Raw genomic sequence first — 19,125 nt, 5'->3', positions numbered from 1 at the left:
TATTACAAGGTCTTTCATCTAACAGAATTGAGTATCTTCTGATGAAGAATTGTCAAAGGCAGTCACACATTATGCACTTCCTTTACATTATGCAAAAAATTCATAGGATTAGGAAGAGTGTTTGATGTGTGCTTAGTAAATTAAGGTCCCTGGAGTATTACAAGATGTAGCACAGAGTAAGCTGCAAGTTACCTTACTGGGAGATGTTTAGCCACTGGCCTTTGATCTCGCACACAAGGTGTGTCGTGGGCTGGTACTAGCTCAGCTGTGGTGACATTCACTTCTTCTGAAAAGTATCCATCTTCCCATTCTGATTTAGCCTGAGTTACAGTGGAAATTTCTGGCGTTTTGTTTTTCTCTGAAACGAAATATGTACATTAGTAAGCGGAAACAAGGTGCTCATTTAATATGGCAACAACATGCCTAAAAGCATGCAACTGGCAAGATGAATCACCTATCACTGTTACGAAAGCAGAACAGTGTGCCTTTCCAATTTCATTGCTGGCAACACAGATATATTTCCCAGTATCAGCAAGGACTACATTTCTTTTTAAAAGGTAATAGGTATCTCCTAATTTCTCAATCTGTAAAACAATAGAATGCACATAGGAGATTATTAGTAACATAAAGCAAAATATATTGTCTTTCTCCCAAGAAATATTTCAAGAACATTAGAACATACACTGATGTCTCCAGATACCACTTGGATATCATCCTTCCTCCAGCAGACGTGTGGTTTGGGCTTTCCATGTATAGTGCAATGCAGGATTAAATCTTCTCCTTCTTGTAGAGTTGTATGTCCAAATTTTTGTATGAAGTTTGGCTGTTTTCCTTGTACTGAAAAAGAAATTTTTCACTGTACTTTAAAAGGCACAACTAAAGCAACTGAAGAAAAAATTTCATTCTCATAAAGTTCACCACATTGCATGACAAAGAGAGCCTTTACCGATGTCTGGAACTCAGGATAACTTGTTTGCAAGACAGTTAGTAGGAAGACATCATTTATCTATATAATATAAAGTGTGTTGAAACACATGGATATTAAGCACCCAAGAACTTCATGCATCGGCATACTGAGATTAGTTCCACGGTAATGCTAAAGAATCGTGTTCTCTGTGTAGGTAGTAGGCAAGTCTATTTGGATTATTGTATTTCAGTGAAGGTGGAGGAGTAAATATTCCACACAAATTCAAAGCGATGAACAGAGCAAACTTTTGCATTTAGTCCATTGTTGTACATTATGCACTTTCTTCACTTTTTTTCCCTATTCTATCTAGTCAAAAAAGTGTTATTGAAAAAATAAAAAAAGATTGATCTATATTTGCAACAATGATGAAGGCCAGAATGTAGCCTGTGTACCACTTTGATCAAGATCATTATTTTGGCCATCATTAATACCAAAACCATGTACTACCAGATCATCCAGTACGAATCTGATTCAGATCAAGGATGAGTAAATAATTGGATTTCTGTTCCAATAACCAGAACACATGAGATTGAGTTTGTGCTGGCTTCATGTCCAGGAGGACAGATGACACCTGAGCCAGTACAAGGCCTAGCTAATACAAATTAACCCATCAAAACTGTTTGAAGAAATTTCAGTCATCACTGTCAGTTTGTACTGAATCAAAGCATTGCTTCATGTGACATGTAACTTAATCAGCTGTAAAGCTGGATTTACTGGATCACTGTACTACTACCTGAGATTCCACTTACATTCCACCTCCAGGGCCACAGTAAAAAAAGACAACGACCTCAGAACTCAGACTAAGTATTCTTGACATAGGGAATCCACAGCAGCAGATGTTAACACACAGAAGCACACACAAAGACATTTACTACAATAAGAACAAACATTTTGCATTCCTATTGCGTAAAGAATGTCTTCTTGTTCTTCTTTACTATAAATTGCACCATGTGTCCATAATATTTAACAAAAGTAATCACCAGCCTTCTCAGAAACTGAAAGTTACAGAAATGTGTGATACATAACAGAGCTTGAAACTGGTCTCAACTATGCCAGCGTTACTCCACTGTTTTAGGATTAAAATTTTTTCTTTATGCTATTGTGAAACAAAAATGAGCGTATCTCACAAAGGTGACCAGCAACGTCTAAACCCAAATATAGCCCATGGCTATTTTTGCCAAACATGGGACTGTCAGCATGGTGAGGTAGACATTTTCACCCACTGTATTAATAAATCCACTGCTTAGGTGAACTCTTACTTGCAATAAGCTTCCAAGCTTAGCTGCTTTTGCATTCTTCCCATGTACTGTAGGACTGAGGCCACCATACAGAGCAGAAGCATATGAGTTTTACTCTCACATACTCTTGCTAACCTAAGGTCTGTATTAGCCAGTCCCAGCAGCTAAAACAACTCATTTCTTAGCTGTTGAAAGTTAGCACGCGCAAGCTGCCACCAGCATTGCATTGCATGCACCTGAAGCACAGAAATTCGGGATCTGCAGCTTCACTTCAAGCAAGAGAACCAAGCTTACACCCCTGCCTTCTCTTTGCAGGCAGCTGGCAATAAGTCACAAGCAGCGCATGATTAGCCTGTATTCCAGTGGAAAACGTTAAGTGGGCATCAGCCACTCCTTGTGATATTTTTGGCTGCATTCCATTACTCGTGCAGTTTGTATTACCTTGTGAAGTCAGGCTGCATCTCATACCAGGATGGTTTTTACCATTTAAAAAAAAAAAAAAAAACACACCATCATCTGAATGGAATGGTGATAATGATCAGACCCCATCTTGATTTTTCTTTCAGTAAGTCAGCAGAACATAAAAACTAAAATGACCATTTTCTAGACAGTGAAGGGAAAAGAACGTGCAAAGAAAACCATGAAGTGACAGTTATTACAACTCTAATGCACAGGCTAGAACCCAACAGGGAAACAAAGTCTGCTGTAAAAGACGACCTTCAAAAACAGGAACCTTCAAAACAGAATGGATGGTTATATTTCACCAATGATTTTCCCATGATATAATGAAATGTCAGAATAAGCTAAGACAACTTGTCAATTAAAAATTATTTATTCGCTGGACATTCCATGAACCACAAAGGTTAGAAGGAACAGATCTTTTTTCCTGCATTGTGGAGGGAAAAACTTTCAGGTAGTCAGTGGTACTAAAATCCTACTCTGATGGCTTCAGATAAGAAGTTTGTCAAATATTAAATATTACGTAAGTTATTTGTAGGAACCAGCAGAGTTCTGCTGCAAATTGGGAAACCAGCAAGGAAAACTCAGTAGTACGGAGCAATGCAAAAACTGTAGGTGGAGACATCACCTGCATCTGGCTTTGTCACACAGCTTTCACCCCTGCCCCAAGTTTCTCTCATACACAGGTAGCACCAGGTCAAGCCAAATTGTTTTCAGCAGCCATTTTTTATTACTTTGTTTCACAGTCATTCTTAATCTTTTTATTCTGGGTATATAGTTTGCAATCGCTGATATCTTGGAATGTGATATTAGCAAGTTTATCAATTTCCCCCTATCTTCTCTAAAAAATAAGGCTAGATTGAGATTCACATCATGCTGCTCAGAGACTTTGGGTTCGCTCAGCATTGCTTTAAATTAAGACACTGCACTTTATTGTTTAAAGCTTTTGTCTCAGTCAAGCTCCTAACACAATCAGAAGGAATTTTATTAAGGAATACCAAATGGGTCTCATGACCCAATTGTTCTGAAATATCCATAATCCAGAGCTCCAGTCTGCTTGAATACCATGGTGTAGCCTCATTAAAGGAAGTCTGAGCAGTAATTTTTAAAGACATAGCTCCTCTGAGCCACAAAAGATGTACACACACAAGAATTACTAGCTTACCCTAGCAACGTCTCCAGAGAAAGGTCCAGAAATAGGCATACCTTACCAGTCATTTGAGACGAAGCCACCTTCTCCATTGCAGCTCCAGCCACATCTGATCCAAAGCCAACCAGGGGAATGCCTCATCCTCCCTTTGCCTATTGACTCACACCTGGGCCCTCAGACAGGCTGCTTCTTTTGAAAAATGAAAATAATGAATCCCTTTCCCTTCCAAACTTATGCAGCTTGTGTAAATACTCTTTCACACAACTCCACATCTTGTAGTCAGACAATCTCATACACCACTTTCTTTCTTAATGCGTGTCTGCATATGGGGAAGGAGGAAGGGAGGTTAGGTTAGGTTAGTAATATGCCTAAGTATAATGTTTTTGTTGTAAGGCTAGAGAGATTGAGATTTAAATCTGCTCTTTAAGAGAGCAGTTGGGAAGATGTAAACATTTTGGGGTCTTGAAGTAACTATAAGTTCAAGACTGTGACTGTGATGAGAGGAACTCAGCACTGTAAAACAAGAAAGTAGCAGAACAAGAACAATATAGAACACCGAGATTTATTCCCTGCTTCTACAGTATGGTTAAAAGAAAGAGGAAGTGAAGCATGCACAAGATGAACGATTTTAAAAAAAAAAAAAAAAAAAGAAAAGGGGGGGGGAAGTACTATGTTGAAATTATTGCTGAAACAGAATGAGTATGGTTTTCTTTCAGAGAAATATTACTGTATCTTGAGACTACATCACTGTCACTCTTTTTTTAAGATTATCTGAACAGAAAAAAGCAGGAATTTTCCAGCAAAATTTTTTGGGCATTTATTAGAGTCCTTAAATAAAGAGTATTTAAACCCAGACTGCCAACACAGCAGTAAACAGCATTGATTACACTTTTATTTACAAAGCAAAGCATTAAAACCAAGAGACTTTCAGTATCCTGCTGTGTATCTGGTATCTCTAATCTCTCTCTCTTTTAAAAATCTTGTTTCTTGCAGGAATTAAAAATGTGGCTGGTATCCACATACCCATTAAAAACTGTGCATTTAAAACTACTCCTGATTTTAAGTAGATACAATACCATACTCACAAAATCAAGTTTTATTAATCTAAAATTCATAGAAATGTTCACATTCTCAGAGGAAGGGTTTAACGAACAAAGGGATTACATACTTCTACAATGATTTATTAAGATCTACAGATGTGCTAAGCCAATTTCTGGCCTTATATCTTTTTGCATTTAATAAGTATAATATCTGACTATGCAAAAATGACAACATTCTCAGAAGTCACAAGGTGTTTGGTTTGACCTTTTATTATTTCACAGTGTCTGTTATATAGCAATTGCATGTATGCCATACTTGTGTATACTCTTGAAAATCATAGTGTACTTGGATTTTAAAAGTTGGATCATTTGCATCTCACTTTCTTATCACAAGTCAAACTTGAAAGATCTTATTTAACATTTAAATTGGAACTCAATTCCAGGATCTAATCCAGTAGTAGGAAGCTTACTTTTCACAGATAACATGTTTGAGTAAAAATGAAAGTGGATGCACAGGAGCAGATCATAAGCCACTTCAGCTGCTTTTGAACTGAATAAAAAAACTGAGGCTCACTTTCCTTAGAAAGGCAGCTGGCTTCTCTGGGTGACAGGTAATCTATATGGAAGATCCCAATAAGGTTTAGACCCATATAATTTTAATCAGGGTGTACAAAGAACTCCGCATTAATCTACCCTTCCTCAGTGGAATAATTTTGTTTTGTCTTGGCATAGTTGGAGACAAGGTCACCCTTGACATCTTTTTTTTCTGTGAGGCTCTGTTGAAATCTGGGCTACCTAAATTTTCAGTTACAACAGGCATTTATTGTTCAAGCTGGAAAATGATTGTTAAGCTCACTAACTGTGGCATTTTGCTACCATTCTGGTTTTGTAGTTCTGTGAGCAGAGGCCAGATTTCCTTTAGTGACTTTCTAGATAGAAGCGGCTTAAAAATGTCCTTCTCCAGCCAATAAAATTGAGGACCAATGCTGTTTCAACACCACATCATAGCAGTGCACATTTAGAGGGGCATCATGTCAATACAGCTTCCTCATCTGGAAAGCCTTCCTGGAGCATATAATCCCAAATCAAGTCTCAAATTAGCAATGCCTTGAAAAAGTCCATTATGATAAACTACTTTTATGTCTTGCTCAGCACATGAACTACCAATAGTGCTTTCAAAATACAATGAAAAAAGAGACAGATAAGGAAAATAGAAATTTTAGCAACAAGGGTCATTTCATGAACTATTTAAACCATAATCCAGAAGAAAAAAAAATTTGCATTGTATTGATTTTAAATGTTTTTCTGCTATGGGGGCAAAACATAAGTATACTAGATGAGACATATGCAGCATGATACATACTCAGAATTTTACTAAAGGCAGAATATGCTTGTTTATGGGTATATGCAGCACAGATTCATAAACATTGGAATAAAATTTACTCTCTGAGGCTTCTCTTTAACTCCTCCCCTCTTAGAAGAATGATGACAGTCTTTCTTTTTATGCTTGGAACTGGCAGTGTAAACCAAACTCCAATAAAAGGCTACATCACTGGCTAGCTTCTAAATAATATTAATAAAAAGATGGAATAAATCCCACTTGGATTCAAAGCTGCATCTCTTACTCTCACACGATTTTGTAAACTGGCCTTGTATTCTGCTTGTCAAATCTCAAGTAAAGCAAGTAACCGAGATCTCTCCGACTTATTCTAAAACATGTTAAATGAAGTTAACAGAAAGAGTTTTAATGCAATGTGTATGAGGGAGAAGTTCTGCATGCCTGCTCCCTTGTAATAGCCTGGGAGCCTGGATGTACTTCAGGGAGAGTTATGAGGGAGGGGAAAGAATTTGTTCCCATAACCTGTGTACACTTGTCCAGTAGTTCTGTGTCTGTTGATTGCCTTTTTAACTCATAGAGCTGATTACCATGAATAATGGCCAGTCTTTCTGTTAAGTGCCAGCAAGCAATCAGATCCAACTATGAGTCTAGATCCAAGCTACCTCCAGCTCCTGCCCTATGACATAATGAAAAGTTCACATCTTTTTCTCCTGCTTTGGTAGACTACGAGTGAGTTTGGGACTTTTTTTTCCAAGCAGGGCCAGAATCCTAGCCCTAGCCTTGCTTTCTGAAGGACAGAGACTCACCTTGCAGTGTTGTTTTGCTCAACAAATGGTTCTCCTCCAACCAAAAAGATCAAATGCATATCTCTGAACTCACACACTGGCCATATAAAAAAGACAGAACAACGATCATTCTAGCACTAAACTTTCCGTAGTTTTCAAGATGAAGGATCCACAAGTTAAAACAGAGATGCCGCTTTGAGCCCAGCATGTATAGAGCTACAGTAACTCTGTCACAAGCCTTATGACAGTTAATGCTTAATTTAAAGGCCTAATTCCGTCAGGGGCAAGGCAGTAGAGGAAAGAGAACATCTCTGCTTTCACTCCTGCTTTTTTTGTGCGCATATACTTAACCCCAATACTGAAGGTAAAAATGCCTGAAAAAGTGACCTGAGTATTATATAAAGTTACTTAGAAAAGCAGAAAACAAGTCATAAGAACATCCATGATTACTTCTGAGTGATGGCAACTCTCAGTAAAAACAGTGGATTAAAGGGCAGCTATCACTTAGAGGACTCATTTTCAAATAGAAAATAAGTGTTATGAACAGGATAAAGCTATCAAGCAGTGGCACCTCGGCAGCAGGCAAAACCTTACAACACATAGGAGAGGCATTTTGGTTTGTTCTTACCACAATATTGCTTAATGTACCACTTATGCAAGTCAGCTTGCTCACATAGGTTCTTTGCTGTATGTTTGTAACAATCATAACATCAAGTCACAAGGGCACAAAACCACTAAACTGAATTTTACTTCTATGAAATTTGAAACATTCAAAATCATACTAATCATTAAAATTAGCTTTATTGTGAAATGGAAAGTACACTTTAGGAAAATAGGTGATTTTTATACCTGAGTGAATTCTTATGAATCAACGTTTTGGGGAGATGACTGAACTTAGAAAATTGTTCATTAAGGGTAATACTAATTTTAGTTAGAATTTACTTTGTTCCCCCATCTGCTCACCACCTCCTCCTCCTGCTCCCTCTTGTATTGCCGTGAGGTTATATTCCCTTGAGAACTTCTCCTGTTTCAAAGTTACAGGAATTTTAATAAAGTTGCAGTCACTGGGCCAAAATATCTAAATGTCAGTCTTCAATCTCACTGAGCTCCAGCAATTTGCAATATATACTCTGCTCATAGAATGCTACACAATAAAAGGCTTACTTCATTCGGCAAATTATGCAAGAGAAAGTAAATATTTCCTCTCTATAAATTTTCCACACCAAAGCAGTTGTAATATGAAAGCTGCAAATCAAAGATGCAGGAAAAATCAAGTAGCTATTTGTCAGTTGTTTTTACTGTACAAATACAAGCACTGGAGCTAAAGAATGAAGTTACATTTGAGGATTTATATACGAAATCTTCCACTGGCACAGTTATGTCATTTTTATCAAATATTTAAACAAATTACTGCTTTAATAAAAAATAATATTTGTGGTTGTCCTTGTCAAGAATGAAATGCAATATGTAGGTGAACAAAGTTCTGGTTTGGATTTGCTGCTTTGAAGTTACAGGAGAATTCCATTTTACTGAAATAAAACAATTTTTTGTTGTGTGTGAATACGCTTTTGAGTATTCCCCAATTTGGTTGAATCTGTTTGAAATCAGTGTGTTAAAAATTTTAAACATGCACAAATGCTCACTTCATAAACTAGTATTTTTCTTGTCTTATACTAACAATTTAGTGGATTATTAGAAATATTTATATCTTTAATTTTATAAGAAGGCAGAGAAAGTATCACAAGCACCTACCTAAGCAGATTGGTATGTTGGAACATCTCATTTTGTAAACATGTGGGGGTTTTGGTCTACTGTATGCTAGGTGCCACTTACACAAATCCTGATGATTTTGGATCAAATCTTTGTAGTGCAGACAATTACAACTCTATTGGAACTATTGCAACTTTCATTTGTGGAGGCTATCTGCTGGGCTGAGACAGATTTAAATCTGATCTATGCCAGTGCAATCATGAATGGTATGATTTCTTTACTAAGAAGATTTATCCTACAAATAAAAATATTTTTAAAATATTTGAGAAAAATGTGGTTGGAAATAATAGATTCGATGTTTAAAAAACATTTCAACACCCTCTACACCCCCTCCCCCAAAAAGCCATGTCATAAAATATACGTTGATCTGAGCACTGTACCTGGGTGTATCTTCACATTTAATACCTATAACCATTAAGACTGTTTCCAACACTTTGTAATGCCAACATTTTTAGAAAGCAAAAGTCTGCCCCAGATTCTAGAAAATCTTTGTAACTTTTTTATCTCAACATCACTATAAGAGAGGAGAATGAGGACATAATACTGGCATTAAAGAAACAAGCAACATATTGAGTGTGACATAAAAGTGGTTTGGTACAGATTGTGAAAGATGCAGTGTAAGAAAATAAATTTAATGTTGTCTTAACATGTGAGAATTAAGTCCAGTGCAGTCAATATTGTACTTATTTTGTGAATAGCCAGTACATTAGTGATATGCTAATATAGATGACACACAGCATTATCCAGTCTATTCTTGTAATAGGTGGCCTATTACCTTTCACGTGGAGAATGGCACTTGATGAGATAGTGCCGTTCAGATTTTTAGCCCGAACAACATAGAGGCCAGCATCTTTATCACACACCTTCTGAATGAACAAAGTATGCTTTGTCTCCTTTTGTAAAAGCTTTAAGTGCTCATCTGCAGTCAGTTTCTGGCCCTTCTTGTACCTGAAGCAGAGAGTCAGTTTTCAAGTTAGATTTGTATTACTGTATATCAAGCAGAACTTTGCAAATTCAGACAACCTCTATAACACTACATTGACAGCAAGAGATAGACCTCACTACCGTGCTCTCATTCTTCACTGTTAAAGTTATATGTAAATATGGATGAATATTTAATTGATTCAAATTGCTGGATAATACATTCTTAATACTAGAAAATGTAGTTCTGAAAATGGTTTTCAATGGACAAGTCACAGTTATCTCACTGCAGTATTGGAGAGAGTACCACGAAGGCCTGGGCCCTCAGTTTTGTGTTGAAATGTTTTTGCTAGTAAGGTGTTGAGTCAATCCACATTCAACTCATGAATAGGCTCCTAAGATGCATAAGCAATGTACAGACTTTCTGAATTTGTGTCTTCGGCATAAAGAACAGTCAAAGACCTGTTCCTCCACCCCAGCCCACTTAACGTTTACTTAGTTCACATCATCAAACCATCAAACAGGACATAACAATGCATCAGGAGTTATTTCAGAGAACTGGTGTCATATTCTAAGACTTGAGGTTCTGTCACCATGTATTGGTATTGACTCCTGATTTACATATTGGAAGTGAGGGAAAATTCTGGCTCTTCTTACCTTGTGATGTTTCAGCATAAGCTACATTTAACTTAACACAAACATAGAAATGCTTTTCCACATGTATATGCATTAAAATGTCTACATCAGTACAAAAGACATGGTATTGGTGAATTTTTGATTACAAAACCCCACATTTTTTCTGTTTTCATAAATTTCTAATTTGCAAATTGCTTTCAGTTGGATGTTATTTTTTGAAAGACCGTATATCAATAGTGTATATATTTTTGAGCTAAATTAATGCTTTCTTATGATAAGATAAAACTGAAGGTACCCCTTGTTTCACCAACAATACTCCTGAAAGTGTAGAATACCGGGTTTTAAAACAAAGAAACTTTATTGATACCAACACAGTATAGCAGCAAAGCTGCAGCGTCCAGTATTGTTCTCAGTACCATAAAAGAAAATTCAGCTTACTAAAAGCTTATAGTTTGCCTAATTCTTTACATGTGTAATAATAATCTTAACATCACATTGTTTCCAATAAGAGGAATATCTAATTTTAATACATCAAAAGAAAGGACTCCATTGTGAAAGTGTAATGGAATAAATAGAGAAATGGCAAATGATGATAAATTCTAGGAAAAATATGCCAACACACAGAGGACTACTACCAAAACCTTGAAATCCTGCCCCCCTTTCAGTCTTTTTCCCTTTAGCAGGGAATTTCTAAAAAGTCATCTGAAAAGATGTTTATATTACGTCATCTGTATTTCTCACAAATGCAGTATAAAACAATCTAATTAGACATAGTGTAACTCAGAGAGAGATAGAGAGTGCATACAAATATATAACATAAAACTGGTTCTCTTAGTGTAGACATTAAGGGGTATTTTTTAACCTGTAACCTCTCTCCAGTTTTCGACAACTGACTCTCACATATATAGAAATGTGTGTCTCTATGTATATGTAGTGGCTATATAAATATTTTAGCGTGCGCGCACGTCTATGCGTCTGTCCATCCATATATAGAGCCCAGATCCTGAAAAAATGCAGATGAATTTACTTACAGTAAATCTGAAGTGCGCATTTGTTTTAAGAAATTATTGAACAAGTGGAATGTCATATTCCAGAATATAAAAGCTATACGATGCATTTGCTTAAAAAAACATTGGATATGCTTGCAATAGTTTGATGCTCTCATTATTCATAAAATTAAGTACAGAGAGATTATTTCAAGTAGGTTAATTTTTAAAAGCAATTTTGAAGGTGGGAATCATGCAGAAGTGTGGAGTAGAAAGGATACAAGCCATTTATTCTAGTCTATATAGTAATTAATTTGGTTATAAGTGGTTCAGGGTGTCTTGCTAATAGGTATATTTACTACTTCTCATTATAAGCTACCCACCATGTCAGTGTAGGCTCTGGGAATCCTGTTACTTCTACTTCCAAAGTTACTGGAGAACCTTCCGTGACGGTTTTGTTAGACAGAAGCTGGGAGAAGTTAGGAGCCTGTCCAGTTAGGCTGGCCATGCTGTTCTTTTCTGATGAACTTTTAATCTCTTCTCGGGTGACCATCTGCCTCTGACAGCTTCTGTTGGCGTCTGATTGAAACACAAAACCTGAGAATGCATCAGGCAAAGCATGCAGCCTGTCCTGGGTTTTAGTACAGTTATTTGAGTCATGCAATTGTTCTTGTGTTTCTGCCATGCTTTTATGAAACTCAAGGTGTTGCAAATGTGTTTTGCACACTTCACTCATCATGCTATATACTGGTTTGGCATTTATAGTGCAGGAAGCAGTACTAGCTTCAGATATTCCTTGTAAGCTACAAGTCAAAGGAGATACTGCTCTGGCTTTTGGAGCAGAATCTGTTGAAGAAATACAAAACTTCTCAAACTGATCTGATGGGCTTTCCATTCTATTATTTGTAGCATAAGCAGAATTTGTTAAGAGATCAAAAGCTTCCATTGCTTTTTTAATACTAGGGTTTTTCTGCATTTGCAAGCTATAGGAACTGACATGCAGACTATGAGAACTACAACAGCACTGCTCTTCTAGCTCTGTTTCAGAATGTAAGAGGTTGGATTCTGGTGTCTCAGAAAGCGGTGGCAAAGAGATATCATCAGGTGATATACACTCATATTCATCTCCGGAGGGTATTTCTTCTGCCAGGAATTCAGTCTGTAAACTATCCTCTTTGGCTGAAGATGACAGCTCTGTATCCTGTGAAACAAGATCCTTACCAGCTGGACAGATAATTGGAATATCAGCCAATTTATTCCTTTCCTTAAATAAGGAGGGGAAAGAAGAGAAGGGAAAGAAGAAGAAAAAGAAAAACAGAGAAAGAGAATGAGTTATCTTTCTATGCATCCCATTTTCATGCAGAAGCTAGCAACAATATTTGAAATATTTATTCTAATTAAACTTAATGTATTCTGAAAAGCAGGAAGAAACACATGGAAAAGGACAATTCCTCAGAAAATTTTGCAGCAGCTAACTGGAATTTCAAACTCTTTGGATAGATTCTAGAAGATATAATTATATATAAGCATTTATTATAACAGTAACAATAAAAGATAAAGCACCTCTTTCTATAAACAAAGGACAACCTGTACATTTCCTGTAGGTGCTGTTTATAAAAGCATTTGCAAGGGGAAGGTGGAGGAGGACGTGGGCTCATTACATCTACATGAGAAACAGTTACATAGCAATAAAAATGTATTAATAGCCAAGCTACTGGACTTTGATTCTTTGAGAAAGAGAGTCACTGGTCATGTTCAAGATTTACAGAATTAAACCAACATCTTTAAGATATTTTCCAAGCATTTTATATTTCCCTCATTTTTTGCCAGCTGTTTCAAGATCTTGTCCAAACATTAACAGAAAATGATGTTAAAATAATTTTTACATTATCTTGGATCCAGAATAAAAAAGAAACCCCTCTCATCATGTTTCAAAAAGAACTGGATGTGACACGAGTGAATTAATTTTAATCCCAAGGCATCAAAGACATTATCTGATTTATTGATTACTTCTCTGCTTCTTGATTTTTATATAAATGTGTAATCACATATTCAGGCCTATTTCATTTGTGCCAGGGCTCTCATCAAAGGTGTCCATAATGTTTTCTTATGCTATTGTCTTATTGTTGGGTTCTATACAAAAATACGTAATCTACTAAGCAATATTTCTATCACCTATGAACTGTTCACTCAAATCAATTGGGTGATACACTGGATGTCATTGCCTTCCAAACCAGGTCTTTTTGGCAGTATCCAGTACAAAAATGCAGTGGCACATTCGGTTCAGCTTTCTTTTTGCTTTATTGCTCTAAATATAACCTAATCATCAGTGCACAAAATTAACAAAATAAAAGTAAAAAGAAGTAATAGAACCTCACATGTCCCCTGGTCTTGTAGATATTGTAGTTTTAATATAGATGTTTTTCCAAGTTAAGACATTTGTTATTTCAAAGCCAGATTCATGCCAGATCCATGAATGAATGACCGGAAGAAAGCTGGGATTTGACTGTGTCTATTTTACTAAATAATTCAATTCATTTGTAAAATGAAGTTCAAGTTTGGGTATTAAATGTGTTTTCTGCAAGCATCCCCTGATGAACTCTGACCCCCAAAGTGTCTTTCAGTATCAATATATCATGGATATAATAATCATAAATTATAATTGACTTTCCAATTTGGTGAAATGTGTCATTTTTTCCCCTTTCCAATTACTCAGAAAACTATAAATACTGAGTTACTTCTTCCTTATGCATATATTAATTTTTTTTTTTTTTATTGGGGTTCTAACTAATTGTAAACTATTCCTAAGAAATTGTTATTTTTAGGGATTTATTCCAATACACTCGTACAATATATTTTTCTAGGGGTTGCAAATTTGACTATCACCCAGCTCTTTTAACCTTATCGGCATTGTTCTAAGTAACTCTCTCAGTTTTAAGCCTGACCAAATTTGCAAGTCTTTCTTAAATGAAGCTTTAACAGGCACTTCAGTAGCAAATTCTGGCTGTTTTGGTCAGACTTGCACTAATAAATTTAATAAACCAAATCTGATTAAATATTAAGAAGTTGAAAAATTCTTTAGAATATTAAATTCTGAGCAGGTATATTTAAAAAACATAGGTGAAAACTTCTGAATAGCCAGTCTCTACTGTCTGAATGAAATCAGTGGTCTAGATTCATTCTGCCTATTGAGGAGTCTACGCACACGTACACACAGTGTCATACATTCAGGTAACTACAGGAAGGCCACGACAATATAGGAATCTTCCACTGACTAATCTAGGATCTTAGTGCAGGGATGTGCTGTCAGTTTCATGGTCACCTTGTCTGGAGATCACAGAATTCAACAGCGTTATTTCAGACATTGCTGGACAATGACGCTGGGGAAAACGCTGGGGAAAAGAATGTCAGGTGGGCAGTGAGTGAGCAAACTGTCAGACAGGCTTTGGCAGCAGGAGGACTTTTAGCCCTGGTGTGCACCTGGGATTGAAGAAGCATGAGGATGAATGTTCCATGAGGAGGTTTAGGCCACTTTTTAGAGGGTGATATTTATTACTGAAGCAAATTAATACTGTAAAACTAGCTTGCAGAAGTATAGACAAAATTAGAGATTGATGGCCAACTAGACAAAGGGCTGGGGATGGGCCAGCTCTTTCCTTGGAAAGGATGGAAACAGAAGACAGAAAAGCTCTAGTGAGAAGAACCTGCTACTTCTTTAAGTGAAGTATGGAGTGATGAAAAGGGTGGAGGCATCGTAGTTGCCATACTTCACATCTGATATTTGCTGTTTCACATACCCTTGACTTCTCCCCTTGGCAGCTGAGGTGCAGTCTGACAAGGACTGACAAAGCTGTGGCCTAGCAAAATAAGACATATAGCTATGGACATCTGCTGGGTGAGGTGATTCTGCTGAGAGTGGCTCTTTGGAACAGTCACAAAATTTTGAGTGAAATCTGGGCTCCAAGTCAATGGTGAAATTCCCATTGACTTGGAATGGAGGTAACAAAATTAATTAGTCTTAATTTTGGCTCATCAGCAGATTATGAGACATTCTGTATTGAACTGAAGGGAATGTTAATATTAGCTGAATTTCTACAAAACATCACAATTCAATGTCTTGTAGTATCGGTCTATGTTATCAGCTTGCAAAATGGAAATTTTAGAGCTCTGAATCAATTACCAATATATCCTACCTTTCTGAAGACTTAAATATATTACCACCCACTCCAATTTACCAGAATATTTCACATAGTAAATTATTTACATTTACATCCAGGATCCCAAGGCTTCAAAATGTTCTTTAAGCTAAAGGAATTAATCTCATAAAATGTAGGTCTGTGTTTTTATTGCCTGTATTTCTAAGACTACATTTATTCATTGACAATTTGGAACCTTTCATATTCATTTACTGTATATCCATGAACAAAACATGGTGGTCTGGTAGGATTTTTATCGTTCTAAATGCATATCCAGTCTTTCACTATCTAATTTCCTTTTGTGCATTGTCCTCAACATGCAATCCATACTTTGGAACTCATCTATGACCTCTGCTGCATGGAATTTTGGCAACTGAAATGTGACTTAAGTGTTTTGAGGTGAGGGTGGAGATGACAATTTGATGCTGAGTTCTGTTATTTATTTGGTGTATAGTGTCGGACCAATATACAGCAGATTATCTGTGACATGACGTCATACTGAACTGCTGACAGCTGTAGTTGTGTTCCACCATGTTTTTGCCATGACTGCTTTCCTGTTACTCACACTGTCGCAAAAGTGTGAATAGTGCTTGTTTTGTGTTGGATTTTTGTAATGCTGTAAATGAGAAGACAAAGCCCACCAATCTATAACAATACACATCACTTTTGAGAAGCAAGGAATTAAGGAGTAAAATTCCTTTGAGAGCACAGAATGATTCCCATCAATTTGACTTAAAAAAAAAAAAATCAACATGAACAGCAGATACCTGTTTAGTCTGAGTAGGAGACAGAGTATTGTTTCTCTTCTCAGTAATGCTTTCTGAATTTGTAAGCAATTTACCTGATACCATCTGAAAGAAAAATGTTGAAAACCCACTTTTTTTCCCTGATGATGATCTTAATGATTCAACAAAGCATCATAATTTCCACCATTACTTAGTTCAAATTCAGAGGTATGAGGCTTCTCTCATAGCATATTACTTACAAATCAAATACTTTTACAGCTTGTTTCTAGGAGTTATATCAATATTAGGGCTCTGGGGAATACTAAGAGCAGTCTCCTCTATTACCTCTTGTATTCCATTAAGTCTTATTATAAAGGAGAAAGCAGAATGTGCTCTCCCTTGAGGAAGGAGGAATGGTCACAAAGAGGACATCTGCAATAAGAATACTGTGGCAATAGGACCAAAGGAAAACTGGTAAAAGATTATGAAAAGAATATTATTTTAGAAAAGAAAAAGAGATACATAGGCAAGTAAAAAGAAGGCTAAAAAAATAAAATTCATAGGGAAGAATGTGGATTGCATAGAAGGCAAAGGAGTAACTAAAAAAAAATTGAAAGAGAAGTACAAAGACTACATTGATAACACCCATCTTAAGGGAGGCTTCAAGACTGAAAAGCAATAAACTTTCCAGCAATACACAAACCCTTTTAAGAAACAGAGTTCTAGTTAAAAAAATAAAATAAAATAAAATAATCTAACCTGCTGCTTTTGTTCCTCTGCTTTGTCTTTAATGACAGCCTCACATGCTTCTTGACCATTTCTTTCTTCGTTTTGAACAGTAATCAACTCTTCAGAAAACTCATCTTTCTGCCATATGAAAAGAAAATTCCGTAAGCTCATACACCATAGGAGGTAGCAATTGTTAGCTACACACTGACTTATGCTCTGTACAACACAGTAGAAAAAAAATAAGTGAAATCTGATCTAAAACCTGTCATCAGGACATGCGTAAATTGCTTATGGCAAAAATACGCAGGAAAACCTGATTCATTCATTCCTGGACAAAGACAACATTTTTCAAAGCTGAGGGGATCTTATCTGAGGCAAGGAAAGTACAGGACACCTAAGGCTGAAGAACTCAAGTGGTTGGTCAAGAGTCTGAGGAATATTAACCAATTTGTACCCAGCATAAGCAAGGGAAAATAAAGGATTAAGAAAGTGACACTATTAGGAAAAAAGAGGGTAAACAACAAATCCAGGAAAAAAATCAGGATTTCAGGAAAACAGTTCTAGGGAGGAAAGAAACATTTGTGAGTCTCTAGAATGTTCAAATTTGTCTAAGAGGTGGGAAGCGGAGAACGTGTTCTAAGCATAAAACATAAGCAGGCAGAATTTACATTTGTTCTTGTTTTCCTCCCTCCTTCAACTTCCCGTCTGGACCATCCATAACCACTCTGAATGTAGTTAACAGTATTTTAGATCAGCTACTTTTACTATTCTTTTTGGCTAATCCTTATTTCTAGCTCAAGCCTCAAATACTGCACAACTGGTTACAAAGTACTTACATAACATAAATCTGGACAACCATACTGTATTTTATGAAGACTTCATGAATCCTTTAAAATTACCATGGAAGAAATCTACAGATTTCAAAGAACATTGCAGTGGCACAATGTCAGGAAAACCAAAAGTTTTACAGTACAGTTTTGTGTATTTCACATCTTTAGCTGTCCGGCCAAAAGTTACAGTCCTACATAAGTTCTCTTATAAGAAAGTGCCGCATTATTAATTTTCCATTCTAACATTAAACAAGCAAATAATTCTGTGTGATGTGTTCAATCTATTTTTTTCTGAAGAAAAAGTAGTCTTTAATTTTGCACTTGAAAAATCCAAGAGTTGTTTTCTTCTGACATTCAACAGCCATGTAACATCAGGAAAGACTGCACAATACATTTCCCCATAATATGTCAGGCTTTAAAAATGACAGGAAGTGAAACTGAATTCATAGTCATGGTATTCCATACTCATGGCACCTATTTGTGTAGATAACTTGCTGAATTATTTATTCTTCATAAGATACAGACATCAACTATTGAAATATTCTGGAAATGTTCAATAAGAATGTTAGTTTTAAAATCTCAGAATACTATAAAAACTATTCAGAAAAAAAGTTGCAGAACTACTCTCACTTGCAGAAAATTCATTTTTTATAATATTCCTTTTGATTGACTTTTTTTAAAGAATTATCTAAATTAAAGGTCAAAGTAATCAGTAAATAGCTTATGAATGGTTCTGTGTGAAAAAAGTGTTCTCCAAACAACTCTATTAAAGAAAGATAACTTTACAATTAGCAAAATTAGTCAAAGTAAAATATTGCAATTATTTTGAAATTTCACTTCTCTTGAAAAGATCCATATTGTGTTGAGCTAGCAAAAAAGATCAAAGGTTCAAGCCCTGTTCTGACAGAACCTGAGGCTACTGTCCTGCATGCAACAGCATTTATGTAACACATAGATTGGGAGAAGAACTTTGAAAAACCTAATTGGCATTTATATTGAAGTTCCTTTATGGTCACAGTACAAGGCAAAGCCTTCTTTCCATTCACCTAATGACTTTTGGAACTTATTCGTATTTTTTGGCGTCTCTTACTGCTTTTAAGTGTATTTATGGATAATTTGAGTGCTCATCAGTTTTTATAGTATAATTCCATCAGAGAAGTGAAACAACATTCAACATCAACAAGAGCAGGATATTTAAGCATCTTAACTCTTTGAACTTCACAGAAGAATTAACCCATCAGCTATTGCTGCATGTGGGATGTTTTTGATGTATTACTTTGAGAGTGGGGGGTGGAGTAAACAGAGTCTTTATTACAGAAATCTAGCCCTCTCAGCTGTCTTCCATAATTCCTCC

General features: G+C 36.1%; 1 protein-coding gene across 1 annotated transcript in view; it reads right to left on the bottom strand.

The window, feature by feature from the left end:
- Positions 1–19,125, bottom strand: part of CCDC141 (coiled-coil domain containing 141) — a gene marked incomplete at its 5' end in the record, with an annotated part of 102,122 nt that overhangs the window by 1,688 nt on the left and 81,309 nt on the right. The window contains 7 exons of the mRNA XM_082312438.1: positions 193–358; positions 455–584; positions 683–837; positions 9,524–9,696; positions 11,675–12,555; positions 16,255–16,338; positions 16,972–17,079. Of these exons, the coding sequence (XP_082168564.1) occupies positions 193–358; positions 455–584; positions 683–837; positions 9,524–9,696; positions 11,675–12,555; positions 16,255–16,338; positions 16,972–17,079 (1,697 nt within the window). The remainder of the gene's footprint in view (positions 1–192; positions 359–454; positions 585–682; positions 838–9,523; positions 9,697–11,674; positions 12,556–16,254; positions 16,339–16,971; positions 17,080–19,125) is intronic.

The sequence above is a fragment of the Platalea leucorodia genome (genome assembly GCF_965183815.1).
Source record: "Platalea leucorodia genome assembly, chromosome: 5".
NCBI classification, from domain to species: domain Eukaryota; kingdom Metazoa; phylum Chordata; class Aves; order Pelecaniformes; family Threskiornithidae; genus Platalea; species Platalea leucorodia.
This window is presented reverse-complemented; position numbering and strand designations above follow the sequence as displayed.